This window comes from Bufo bufo, chromosome 6, assembly GCF_905171765.1.
Source record: "Bufo bufo chromosome 6, aBufBuf1.1, whole genome shotgun sequence".
Lineage (NCBI taxonomy): Eukaryota > Metazoa > Chordata > Amphibia > Anura > Bufonidae > Bufo > Bufo bufo.
Genome location: NC_053394.1, coordinates 314,025,170 through 314,038,168, shown reverse-complemented (window position 1 = coordinate 314,038,168; position 12,999 = coordinate 314,025,170). Strand labels below are relative to the sequence as shown.

The 12,999-nt window shown below is 43.8% G+C and overlaps 1 protein-coding gene across 6 annotated transcripts in view; it reads right to left on the bottom strand.

Moving 5' to 3' along the window:
• The window catches only part of ATP6V0A1 (ATPase H+ transporting V0 subunit a1), a 107,096-nt gene that overhangs the window by 61,631 nt on the left and 32,466 nt on the right, over positions 1–12,999 (bottom strand). For all 6 annotated transcript variants that reach the window (XM_040437975.1, XM_040437973.1, XM_040437976.1 and 3 more), the window contains exons 4-5: positions 12,633–12,730; positions 11,765–11,893 (exon numbers count right to left, since the gene is read on the bottom strand). In XM_040437975.1, the coding sequence (XP_040293909.1) occupies positions 11,765–11,893; positions 12,633–12,730 (227 nt within the window). The remainder of the gene's footprint in view (positions 1–11,764; positions 11,894–12,632; positions 12,731–12,999) is intronic.

Genomic DNA, 12,999 nt, shown 5'->3' with positions numbered 1-12,999 from the left:
CACCTAGGCTGCAAAAACGTGTCACACATCTGGTATCTCTGTATTCAGGAGAAGTTGAGGAATGTGTTTTGGGGTGTCTTTTTACATATACCCATGCTGGGTGAGATAAATATCTTGGTCAAATGCCAACTTTGTATAAAAAAAATGGGAAAAGTTGTCTTTTGCCAAGATATTTCTCTCACCCAGCATGGGTATATGTAAAATGACACCCCAAAACACATTCCCCACCTTCTCCTGAGTACGGGGATACCAGATGTGTGACACGTTTTTGCAGCCTAGGTGGGCAAAGGGGCCCATATTCCAAAGAGCACCTTTCGGATTTCACAGGTCATTTTTTACAGAATTTGATTTCAAACTCCTTACCACACATTTGGGCCCCTAGAATGCCAGGGCAGTATAACTACCCCACAAGTGACCCCATTTTGGAAAGAAGAGACCCCAAGGTATTCGCTGATGGGCATAGTGAGTTCATGGAAGTTTTTATTTTTTGTCACAAGTTAGTGGAATATGAGACTTTGTATGAAAAAAAAAAAAAAAAAAAAAATCATCATTTTCCACTAACTTGTGACAAAAAATAAAAAATTCTAGGAACTCGCCATGCCCCTCACGGAATACCTTGGGGTGTCTTCTTTCCAAAATGGGGTCACTTGTTGGGTAGTTATACTGCCCTGGCATTTTCCAGGGGCACTAATGTGTGGTAAGTAGGTAAATGACCTGTGAAATCCTAAAGGTGCTCTTTGGAATGTGGGCCCCTTTGCCCACCTAGGCTGCAAAAAAGTGTCACACATGTGGTATCGCCGTATTCAGGAGAAGTTGGGGAATGTGTTTTGGGGTGTCATTTTACATATACCCATGCTGGGTGAGAGAAATATCTTGGCAAAAGACAACTTTTCCCATTTTTTTATACAAAGTTGGCATTTGACCAAGATATTTCTCTCACCCAGCATGGGTATATGTAAAATGACACCCCAAAACACATTCCCCAACTTCTCCTGAGTACGGCGATACCAGATGTGTGACACTTTTTTGCAGCCTAGATGCGCAAAGGTGCCCAAATTCCTTTTAGGAGGGCATTTTTAGACATTTGGATACCAGACTTCTTCTCACGCTTTGGGGCCCCTAGAATGCCAGGGCAGTATAAATACCCCACATGTGACCCCATTTTGGAAAGAAGACACCCCAAGGTATTCAATGAGGGGCATGGCGAGTTCATAGAAATTTTTTTTTTTTGGCACAAGTTAGCGGAAATTGATATTTTTAATTTTTTTCTCACAAAGTCTCCCGTTCCGCTAACTTGGGACAAAAATTTCAATCTTTCATGGACTCAATATGCCCCTCACGGAATACCTGGGGGTGTCTTCTTTCCGAAATGGGGTCACATGTGGGGTATTTATACTGCCCTGGCATTCTAGGGGCCCTAAAGCGTGAGAAGAAGTCTGGAATATAAATGTCTAAAAAATTTTACGCATTTGGTTTCCGTGAGGGGTATGGTGAGTTCATGTGAGATTTTATTTTTTGACACAAGTTAGTGGAATATGAGACTTTGTAAGAAAAAAATAATAATAATTCCGCTAACTTGGGCCAAAAAAATGTCTGAATGGAGCCTTACAGGGGGGTGATCAATGACAGGGGGGTGATCAATGACAGGGGGGTGATCAATGACAGGGGGGGTGATCAATGACAGGGGGGTGATCAGGGAGTCTATATGGGGTGATCACCACAGTCATTGATCACGCCCCTGTAAGGCTTCATTCAGACGTCCGGATGCGTTTTGCGGATCCGATCCATCTATCAGTGCATCCGTAAAAATCATGCGGACGTCTGAATGGAGCTTTACAGGGGGGTAATCAATGACAGGGGGGTAATCAATGACAGGGGGGGTGATCAGGGAGTCTATATGGGGTGATCACCACAGTCATTGATCACGCCCCTGTAAGGCTTCATTCAGACGTCCGGATGCGTTTTGCGGATCCGATCCATCTATCAGTGCATCCGTAAAAATCATGCGGACATCTGAATGGAGCTTTACAGGGGGGTAATCACCACAGTCATTGATCATGCCCCTGTAAGGCTTCATTCAGACGTCCGGATGCGTTTTGCGGATCCGATCCATCTATCAGTGCATCCGTAAAAATCATGCGGACATCTGAATGGAGCTTTACAGGGGGGTGATCAGGGAGTCTATATGGGGTGATCACCACAGTCATTGATCATGCCCCTGTAAGGCTTCATTCAGACGTCCGGATGCGTTTTGCGGATCGGATCCATCTATCAGTGCATCCGTAAAAATCATGCGGACATCTGAATGGAGCTTTACAGGGGGGTGATCAGGGAGTCTATATGGGGTGATCACCACAGTCATTGATCACGCCCCTGTAAGGCTTCATTCAGACGTCCGGATGCGTTTTGCGGATCCGATCCATCTATCAGTGCATCCGTACAAATCATGCGGACGTCTGAATGGAGCTTTACAGGGGGGTAATCAATGACAGGGGGGTAATCAATGACAGGGGGGGTGATCAGGGAGTCTATATGGGGTGATCACCACAGTCATTGATCACGCCCCTGTAAGGCTTCATTCAGACGTCCGGATGCGTTTTGCGGATCCGATCCATCTATCAGTGCATCCGTAAAAATCATGCGGACATCTGAATGGAGCTTTACAGGGGGGTAATCACCACAGTCATTGATCATGCCCCTGTAAGGCTTCATTCAGACGTCCGGATGCGTTTTGCGGATCCGATCCATCTATCAGTGCATCCGTAAAAATCATGCGGACATCTGAATGGAGCTTTACAGGGGGGTGATCAGGGAGTCTATATGGGGTGATCACCACAGTCATTGATCATGCCCCTGTAAGGCTTCATTCAGACGTCCGGATGCGTTTTGCGGATCGGATCCATCTATCAGTGCATCCGTAAAAATCATGCGGACATCTGAATGGAGCTTTACAGGGGGGTGATCAGGGAGTCTATATGGGGTGATCACCACAGTCATTGATCATGCCCCTGTAAGGCTTCATTCAGACGTCCGGATGCGTTTTGCGGATCGGATCCATCTATCAGTGCATCCGTAAAAATCATGCGGACGTCTGAATGGAGCTTTACAGGGGGGTGATCAATGACAGGGGTGTAATCAATGACAGGGGGGTGATCAGGGAGTCTATATGGGGTGATCACCACAGTCATTGATCACGCCCCTGTAAGGCTTCATTCAGACGTCCGGATGCGTTTTGCGGATCCGATCCATCTATCAGTGGATCCGTAAAAATCATGCGGACGTCTGAATGGAGCTTTACAGGGGGGTAATCAATGACAGGGGGGTAATCAATGACAGGGGGGTAATCAGGGAGTCTATATGGGGTGATCAGGGGCTAATAAGGGGTTAATAAGTGACGGGGGGGGGGGGGTGTAGTGTAGTGTAGTGGTGCTTGGTGCTACTTTACTGAGCTACCTGTGTCCTCTGGTGGTCGATCCAAACAAAGGGGACCACCAGAGGACCAGGTAGCAGGTATATTAGACGCTGTTATCAAAACAGCGTCTAATATACCTGTTAGGGGTTAAAAAAAACACATCTCCAGCCTGCCAGCGAACGATCGCCGCTGGCAGGCTGGAGATCAACTCTCTTACCTTCCGTTCCTGTGAGCGCGCGCGCCTGTGTGCGCGCGTTCACAGGAAATCTCGGCTCACGCGAGATGACGCCTATTGGCGTTAGTGTGACCTGGGAGCGCCGCAGAAATGACGCCTTTCGGCGTTAGCGTGGCGGGAAGTGGTTAAAGGCAGTGTGACTAACACAAGTTACATCAAGGTCTACAAGATGGTCTACACACGCAGAGACAAAGGGCGAAAATATATGTCTAAGGCTGTTCACAGAGTTTTTTTTTCAAATAGCATGTACACTGGCGAAGTGTCTAATGTAAAAACTAGACGTGTCGTTAGGGGTCTACTTGTCAAACAGTGTACGCCAGTACACGGAAAAAACTTCTAGTAAAAAAAAATGTTTACCACACAGTATAAAAATAATATATATTAAAGTATTGTGTAAAAGTTTTAGGCAGGAGTGGAAAAATGCCATAAAAGTAACACTGCTTTCTAAAATAGAAGTGTTAATAGTTTATTGTTATCAGTTAACAAAACGCAAAGTGAATGAACTAAATCTAAATCAAATCATTAGGTGCGACCACACTTTATCTTCAAAACAGTTCTTCTAGGATGAAGGCTTACTCAAATCGTTCAGTCTCTTCATGTAATCCCAGATAGACCTAATGATGTTGAGATCAGGGCTCTGTGGGGGCCGTATCATCACTTCCAAGTCTCCTTGTTCTTCTTTACGCTGAAGACAGTTCTTAACGACATTGGCTGTATGTTTGGGATTGCTGTCCTGCTACAGAATAAATTTTGAGCCAATCATACACAATTAATTCAGACCAAATCCCCAACTCCATTTGCTGAAGTGCAGCCCCAAACTTGTTAGAAGACTGCAGAAAATCATTATTGTGCCGCTCTCCAGCCCTTCAGTGAGAAAAGGTGCCTTCTATTACAACCAAATATTTCAAATTTTGACTCATCTGTCATGCAGCCAATTTTCTTCACTCCAGTTCCTATGTTTTTGTGCACAATTGGGTCATTTGTTCTTTTTTCCATGTAATAGGCATGTTTTTTTGGCAGTAATTCTGCCATGAAAATGACTTTTGGTCAGACTTCTCTGAATAGGAAAAAGTGTACATGGGTAGTATTTGTTTCTGCCAATTTTGAACTGATGGCACTGCTGGACATCTTCCAATTATGAAGGGAAGTAAGCGTGATGGGGGAGATTTATCAAACTGTTCTAAAGAAGAAGAAGTGGCTTAGTTGCCCATAGCAACCAATCAGATTCCACCTTTCATTTTTTACAGCCCCTTTGGAAAATTAAAGATGGAATCCGATTGGTTGCTATGGGCAACTAAGCCAGTTCTACTTTACACTAGTTTGAGAAATCTCCCCCGATGTGTCTTGCAAGTCTGTGGTTACACTTCAGTAAATGAAGTTGGCGGTTTGGTTAGGATTAATGGTGTCCTCAATGCTGAGAAATATAGGCATATACTAATCCTTCATGCAATACCTTCAGGAAGGCATCTGATTGGCTTCAAATATATTCTGCAAAAGGAAAAAGACCCCAAACATACAGCATAATGAAGAACAAGGAGTCCTGGAAGTAGAGATATGGTTCCCACATCATCGAGTCTGTCTGGGATGACGAAGAGACAGAAGGATTTGAGCAAGCCCACATTCACAGAAGATCTGTGGTCAGTTCTCTAGGATGTTTGGAAAAACATCTCTGCCGAATCCCTTCATAAACTGTGTGCAAGTGCAACTATAAGAATTTATGCTATTTTTAAGACAAAAAGATGGCCGTACGAAATAGATCCTTTTTTTTCCCCCATTCACTATGCATTTTGCTAGTGGATACAAGTAAACTATTAACAATTCTATTTTTGAATGCATTCTTATTTTGCAGCATTTTTTTCACAAACGTCTAAACTTCTGCACAGTACTATACAGGGATACAGCCTAAAACATACAAGGACAAGTACATTTAATGGACTTGTCACCACAAAATGCAACACAAACTGCTGAAAGCACCATGTTATAGAGCAGGAGAAGCTGAGCAGATATATCATACATAGTATTATGAGTAAAGATTCAGTAAAACCTGCAATTTTGACATTTATATCTCTGCTTTTTCTACCTTCTGTGAACAGATATCAGTACAGGAGGGAGGGGTTATCAGTGATTGATAGCATTGTGTGTATAAGTGAGCATACAGAGATAGCTGTCAGTCACTGACACCTCCCTCCTGTACCTATAGTTTTTCACAGGAATAAAAATATATATAATAAAATAAAAAGGAATGTATAAATTACAAGTTTTCCTGAATCTTTTCCTTCTGCTCTATAACATGGTGCTTTCAGACTGCATTGCTGGTGACAAGTCCTCTTTAAGCAAAATAAATAAATAAATAAATAAAATAAATGTAAAAAAAAAAAACTGTTTAAAAGATGAATATGAGAAGGCTGCATCCTACTAGAAGCTGCTAGCTACAGGGAGTCCACCCAGAAACTAGGTGACAACAGCCATAATCCACATCAGTTTTAATGAATGGTACCCAGCAAATGCAGGAGGCTTCCTATGATACTATTTATATGCGTTAGGGTACTTTCACACTTGCATTTTTCTTTTCCGGCATAGGGCTCTTTCACACTTGCGTTCTTTTCCGGTATAGAGTTCCGTTGTCGGGGCTCTATGCCGGAAAAATCCTGATCAGGATTATCCCAATGCATTCTGAATGGAGAGAAATCTGTTCAGGATGCCTTCAGTTCAGGACCGGAACGTTTTTTGGCCGGAGAAAATACTGCAGCATGCTGCGCTTTTTGCTCCGGTCAAAAATCCTGAACACTTGCCGCAAGGCCGGATCCGGAATTAATGCCCATTGAAAGGCATTAATCCGGATCCGGCCTTAAGCTAAACGTCGTTTCGGCGCATTACCGGATCAGACGTTCAGCTTTTTCTGAATGGTTACCATGGCTGCCAGGACGCTAAAGTCCTGTCTGCCATGGTAAAGTGTAGTGGGGAGCGGAGGAGCAGCACACCCACCGTCCGCGCTGCCCCCCAGAGCGACGCCAGGGCGCCCCACGCGCATGGACCACGCGATCCATGCGCATGGGGCGCCCCGACGCCACCCCAGAGCGCCCCGGGAGCCGCACGGGCGGCAAGCACACTGCTCCCCACCACTACCATGGTAACCAGGACTTTAATAGCGTTTTGGCTGCCATAGTAACACTGAACGCATTTTGAAGACGGATCCGTCTTCAACTGCTTTCAGTTCACTTGCGGAGTTACGGATCCGGCGGGCACCTCCGGCAACGGAAGTGCACGCCGGATCCCAACAACGCAAGTGTGAAAGAGCCCATAGAGTTCCGTCCTAGGGGCTCTATACCGGAAAAGAACTGATGAGTTTTATCCCCATGCATTCTGAATGGAGAGCAATCTGTTCAGGATGCATCAGGATGTCTTCAGTTCAGTCTTTTTGACTGATCAGGACAGAGATGCAGCATGCTACGGTTTTATCTCCGGACAAAAAAAACGGAACTCTTGCCTGAATGCCATTTTTATTTTTTTTACATAGCAATGTATTAGTGCCGAATCCGGCATTCAAAATACCGGATCCGTTCTTCCGGCTTGCGCATGCGAAGACAGAAATAAAAGGTGAAAAAAAATAAATGCCGATATTTCAATGCATTTGTAAGGATCCTGATCAGTCTTACAAATGCCATCAGTTGGCATACGTTTTGACGGATCCGGCAGGCAGTTACAGCGACGGAACTGCTTGTCGGATCACTCTGCCGCAAGTTTGAAAGTACCCTAAAAATATCTTATTGTGTTTCCTACTTTATGGGAGATCTTTATATAAAATGTTCTGTACTCAGCTGTTAGGATGCAGCCTCCCTATTAAATCCAGCAATTTAGCCGCAACCCACAGAAGATGAAGTGGAGGAAAGGAGGGTGAAGCCAGCATACCACCTGCATGCCAATAACCTCTTCATTAAAAGCAAAAAAATAAAATAAAATTTTGATTGGCAAAGACAAAGCGCCAATCATAATGCCCATCTGCCTGTTGCCAGTCTTAACCACAGTATACTAGTATTTACCTGGCACACATAAAAAAAGCATTACGCTAGCATTAAGCAGCATTCAAATAAGCTAATACAGTCATATGACGGAGGGAGGGGTTGGTGGGTGTTCATTCTGCACTTACCTTACATATACACCCACCATGTTTTAACCTCCCTATAACACGACTAAGAAGAGCAACTGCTGCTCAGAAATTGGTTATTCCCTGTTATGCCAAAGCAAAAAAGTGTTAAATTCCTGAACTGATTTTAAAGGGAACCTGTCACCTGGATTTTGGGTATTGGGCTTTGGATAAGGGTTGCTAGATCGCCGCTAGCACATCCGCAATAATCATTCCCCTTAGCGCTCAGAGCCCAGCCACGGCCACTGTGAAGGAGCCCAGCACCGCCCCGCATCTCCTCCGAATCTCTTCCTTGCTCCCCGACGTCACAAAGCTAGAGCGCCGTAATCTCGCGTTGCGCGAGCTAGCGCATGAGCAGTGTCGGCATATTGTTCCTTCCCTGTGCTGGCATCAGCCTCAGGGAACAAACTGCGCATGCGCTAGATCGCGCATCACGAGATTACGGCGCTCTAGCTTTGTGACGTCGGGGAGCAAGGAAGAGATTAGGAGGATGCGGGGCGGTGCTAAGCTCAGAGTCAGAGAACACTGGACTCATCTCTCAAGCATGGAGGAGACAGGACCCATCTTTGCCTCATTTGCATATCTATAAAATCGTTGGGTTTTTTTACACAATAAAAGCACACAGAGTTATGGGGACTGGATATTGCGGATGTGTTAGCGGCAATCTAGCAGCCCATGTCCTGAGCTCTTTACCCAAAATCCAGGTGACAGGTTCCCTTTAAGAGCTGGAAATGAAAATGCAGCAATGTAGAGCAAATCAAAAAGGTGGAAAACTAGAAAGTGAATGTTAGTAGGAAGACAATGCAAGAAGAGCTAGATACACAGATAGAAAGCAAGGCTAGGCATATGGAGAGCAGGAACTGGTGGAGAATATGGGCAGTGAGCAGGAAACAATAGCGAGAGTGAGATGGTGTGCACACATTACCATATAGACTACTCTTCATTAAAGCCCCCAGAATACTCAAACAGTTTAGTTTTTGTCTAATTCAGGCACTAAGAAACATTTTGTAGACAAGAGGCCTCCCCGCTACATTTACAAGCTTCTGAGATGATTTTCTCTATCGTTTTCAGGTGCCTGTCAGTGCTTAAGGGCTTGTGTGGTTCACTGTATGCATTGGGAGTGCTTTTCGTGCCTCTATTAAAGGGGACTTCTTTACTGATAACCTCAGCAGAGGTCATCAATATATGATCTGTGAGGATCCAGCACCCGAAACCTGTGCCGATCAGCTGAGCTCTGGTGAGCGCTGTGGCCTTACAGCTCACCAGGCACAGCACCATACATTGTATAGTGGCTGTACTTGGTATTGCAGCCCAGGCCCATTCACTTGAATGGGACTGAGCTGCAGCTAGGCCACAAGACTGATAAATGTGACATCACTGGCTTGGAGTTGGTGGGTCTCACAGAGCCCTGAGGTCTCTTCATACAGTTGATCAGCGAGTGTGCTGGGTGTCGGACCTCCACCGATCAGATATTGATGAATTTTCCTGAGGACAGGACATTAATGTATGAATTCCAGAAAACCCCTTTGAATGGATGCCTATGCCTCCATTACACTGATGGACTCCAAAAAGTGTTTAGTCTCCGATCAGGGACATGTGTAGTGTTTTCACATGGAATTGCACAGCAGACTGCATTATTCCATGCAGAAGCGTCCGGCAATAAAATCTATACCAGACAGTATATATATTTTTTTTTTAAACAAGGGCACCTATGTGGGATAGATGCCGCTCAGTGGCATCTGCTTTATGTGTACAGCGGGAGATTTTCTGGAGCTACAGTAAACAGACACAAAAGACGCAGCCTAAGAAGAGCCTTATAATAATGAAGCGAAAGAAATAAATCATTGCAGTTTTGATATTATTATTGGGGATCAAAACTGCAGCGGATCAGGCCATTCACTGATGGAAGTGAAAAAGAGTGGAAGAGGGAAAAAGAGAAGGAAAAAGCAAAGCCTGGAAGATGAGAAGCATGAATAAGGAATACTAGAAGACAAACATGGAAAAGGATTCTTTACGGTAAGAGCAGTGAGACTATGGAACTCTCTGCCTGAGGAGGTGGTGATGGTGAACTCACTAAAAGAGTTCAAGAGGGGCCTGGATGTATTTTTGGAGTGTAATAATATTACAGGTTATAGTTTGTGTCATCAGAAAATGACCTGCTGTTTAAATCACCTTTTTATGTTTAATATATTTTGAAAGAATTCTTGATTATATTTTTAATTTTCCATGTATTTAAACAGAAAAGATAAAATCCTGCAGTTTTCACACTGGCCACCATGTCTAATAATAGGCACCACAGATCACTTTACTGCAGTTAATCCATTCTAATCCTGACTGTAATGATATCACCTCTGTGTATAGATAAGACAGGATCCACCATTCACAATAGGTGATTGTCAAATCTTATCTATTCTTTCCTTGTACAATGACCTCTGCACAGGTCACAGAGCATGCCTAGAAAACTCTCCCGAAGGGGTCAATGAGGTCCCCTCCTGACCATTGTCTCTATGGCCCATGGGGCTGCAATTTTAATGCTGTGTAAATATTGTTATGAACAGCTCAGGCAAGATGTCAGCCCCCATAATAAGGTTTAGGAAATAGAATTTAAAAAAATCTACAATCAGAAAATAAAAAACAGATTAGAAACAAAAGTTAACGGACCCCATTATAGTCTATGGGGTCCTTAGGCTCCGTTTGCTCAGTTATGTGCCAAATCCGTCCTTTCCGTTCTCCTACTCCTAAACGGAGCAGGAGAACGGTGATGTGAACGAAGCCTAACTGGAAAGACAGTAGCAGAAACGTATATTCCAGCACAACAGATTACAGAGAACCAAATTGTATCCACCTTCTGTGAATACAATCCCACACAATTTAGGGCTTAGGTCTCGTTCAGACTTCAGTGAATCACGGAGGTATACTGTCCCTGTTTTCTACAGACAGCAATGTACCTATTGACTTTTAATGCATTTGTTCATCCACACATCAGCAATTTTGCACTAACTGTGGGTCATTGAAAAAAAAAAAAAAAATCACAGAGACATGAACTACTTTGGTCCATGATGCGGACCAAACATGCTCACTGAAGTCTGTGGGTCTGTGAAAAACCACCGACTTAACAGAGATGGCACCTTATTTTGTCAGTGGTTTTCCACAGACCATGGCTAGGGCATGTTCTGGAAATACATTTTCAGCTGAGCAGCATCTGTGGAATACGTAACAAACGGAGGGCAAAAAATGGACACATGGACCAACCACTGACTCTTCACGGATATCTTCACAGATCAAAAAGGGACTAATTTCCCATGAACATCAAATGGACACACAAATGTGAACGAGGTCTTATTTACATGATTGCGTCCGCTTTGCAGGAGTAAAGACTTGGGACTGTTTTACATCCCCAAAAGTCTAAGTTCAGGATGTGTCTCAGATTTTTTTTTTCTCACTGTGGTTTTTAGGGTCTGTTCAAAATGGCAACTTTTTTCACTAAATTGCTATTATTTTTCTATGCAATGGATCAATAAAAATGGACCACGCATAGATGGCATCTGTGTGAAGCATTGGGATTTCATGGACCTATCGATTAGAATGGGCAGGTTCTGTCAGCAAAAGAGACCAAAGAAGACCATGCCTCCGCTCCCTTGCTGCGGACTAATGACAACTGAAAACACATGTAGAATTCAATGGATCTGTGTGCGGCCTGTGAAAAGTATGGACAGCACACGAACGTGAATCCCCATCATCACCAGTGTATAACATCATAAAAATGAATGGCACATTCAGTCTGTCTGGTGCGGGATCACTAACGAGGTTAGTTGAAACCCTCTCCTGTGGGAGACATTACTGCAGTGCCAATGCAAGAGCACAAAACTTAATAACCCAGTATTATCTGAGGGAGATGAAATCTCTCCATTCACAAACCCATCCTTGTGTAATTAGAGCAATTTCTGAAATCAGAAGACAAAGAAACGCTGACCTCATCAAAAAATTGCTGGGTTTTGCGCAGGATATATTTTAATTCTGTCAGCTCCAGAAAGTTCCTCTTTAAAGCTTCCTGGTTGGTGTTAATCTCTTTCAATTCATTCTCAATCTTCTCAAAATTGGCCTGTTCGTAAGAGATATTACATAATTAGAGCAACAGGAGACAAGAATAGAAATATTGCAAAACTTCAGTGTCGCAAAAGTACAACACCCAACATGCTAGGGCATGCTGAGAGCACTGCTGTAGGACTAACCTTTCAATAGGCTAGTAAATAGTCAGTTGTAGAGATTTAAGCCAGCCATACACATTCAGTAGCGGTCGGCCGAATGATCGTTGGGCCCACAGCTATCTCTCCCTCATATACATACATGTTCGGCTCGGTGCCACCACTTCTACGCACCACTGGTAGCTTATTATGGTTTGTGAAATTTAAAGGGAAGCTATACATGCATCCCGTTCAGTCGACAATCCTACTCGGTGAATCTTTTGCTGCAAAACTATATATCAATTGACTCGTCTCCGGCTCTACAGCATGTTCCCTGCAAATCAGACACCATCTTCAACATGACAGGTTCCTTTAATTATCCAACGGCTGCACTGATTATCCGCGCCTGCACTGATTTTTCGCACTTTGGCACATGTGCGGAGCGGCCCTCACTCCTGATCCAGCCTCTATGAACCGTACACTAGTGATTTTGGAGCCAATAGACTCCCCCTAAGTAAATGGTTGCACTTTCCAATAATCACATTTTCCCAATACTGTCTATTATAACGGATCCTATCTTTATTGAATCTTCAATACAGGGGGTAACTCTCAAGAAGAATGGATGGATTACAGAAGAATGAATGAATAGCAGCTTACCTCCAGGTCAATCATGTCCCTGGGAAAGGGAACTTCTGGGTTCTCCCCTGTGTCAAGAATTGGGATACTTGCTTTTTTAATCTCCTTCTCCACAAATCCTGCAAGTAAAAGAACAGCGCATTTGCTTTTAAAAAGACTCCATGTAGACTTTTAAGACAAGAATGAGGTAGTCATGTAAAAACATTATTGACAAGAACATGTCAAACTTCTACTAAGCTTTTTTTAGTAGATCTTGTTGGATTTCATCAATGCAATCAGAGGTCAGTACTAACTCTGGCAGCATTAGGCTACTTTCACACTAGCGTTTGGTGCAAATTCATCATGGATCTGAACAAACGCACCCGTTCAGATAATACAACCGCATGCA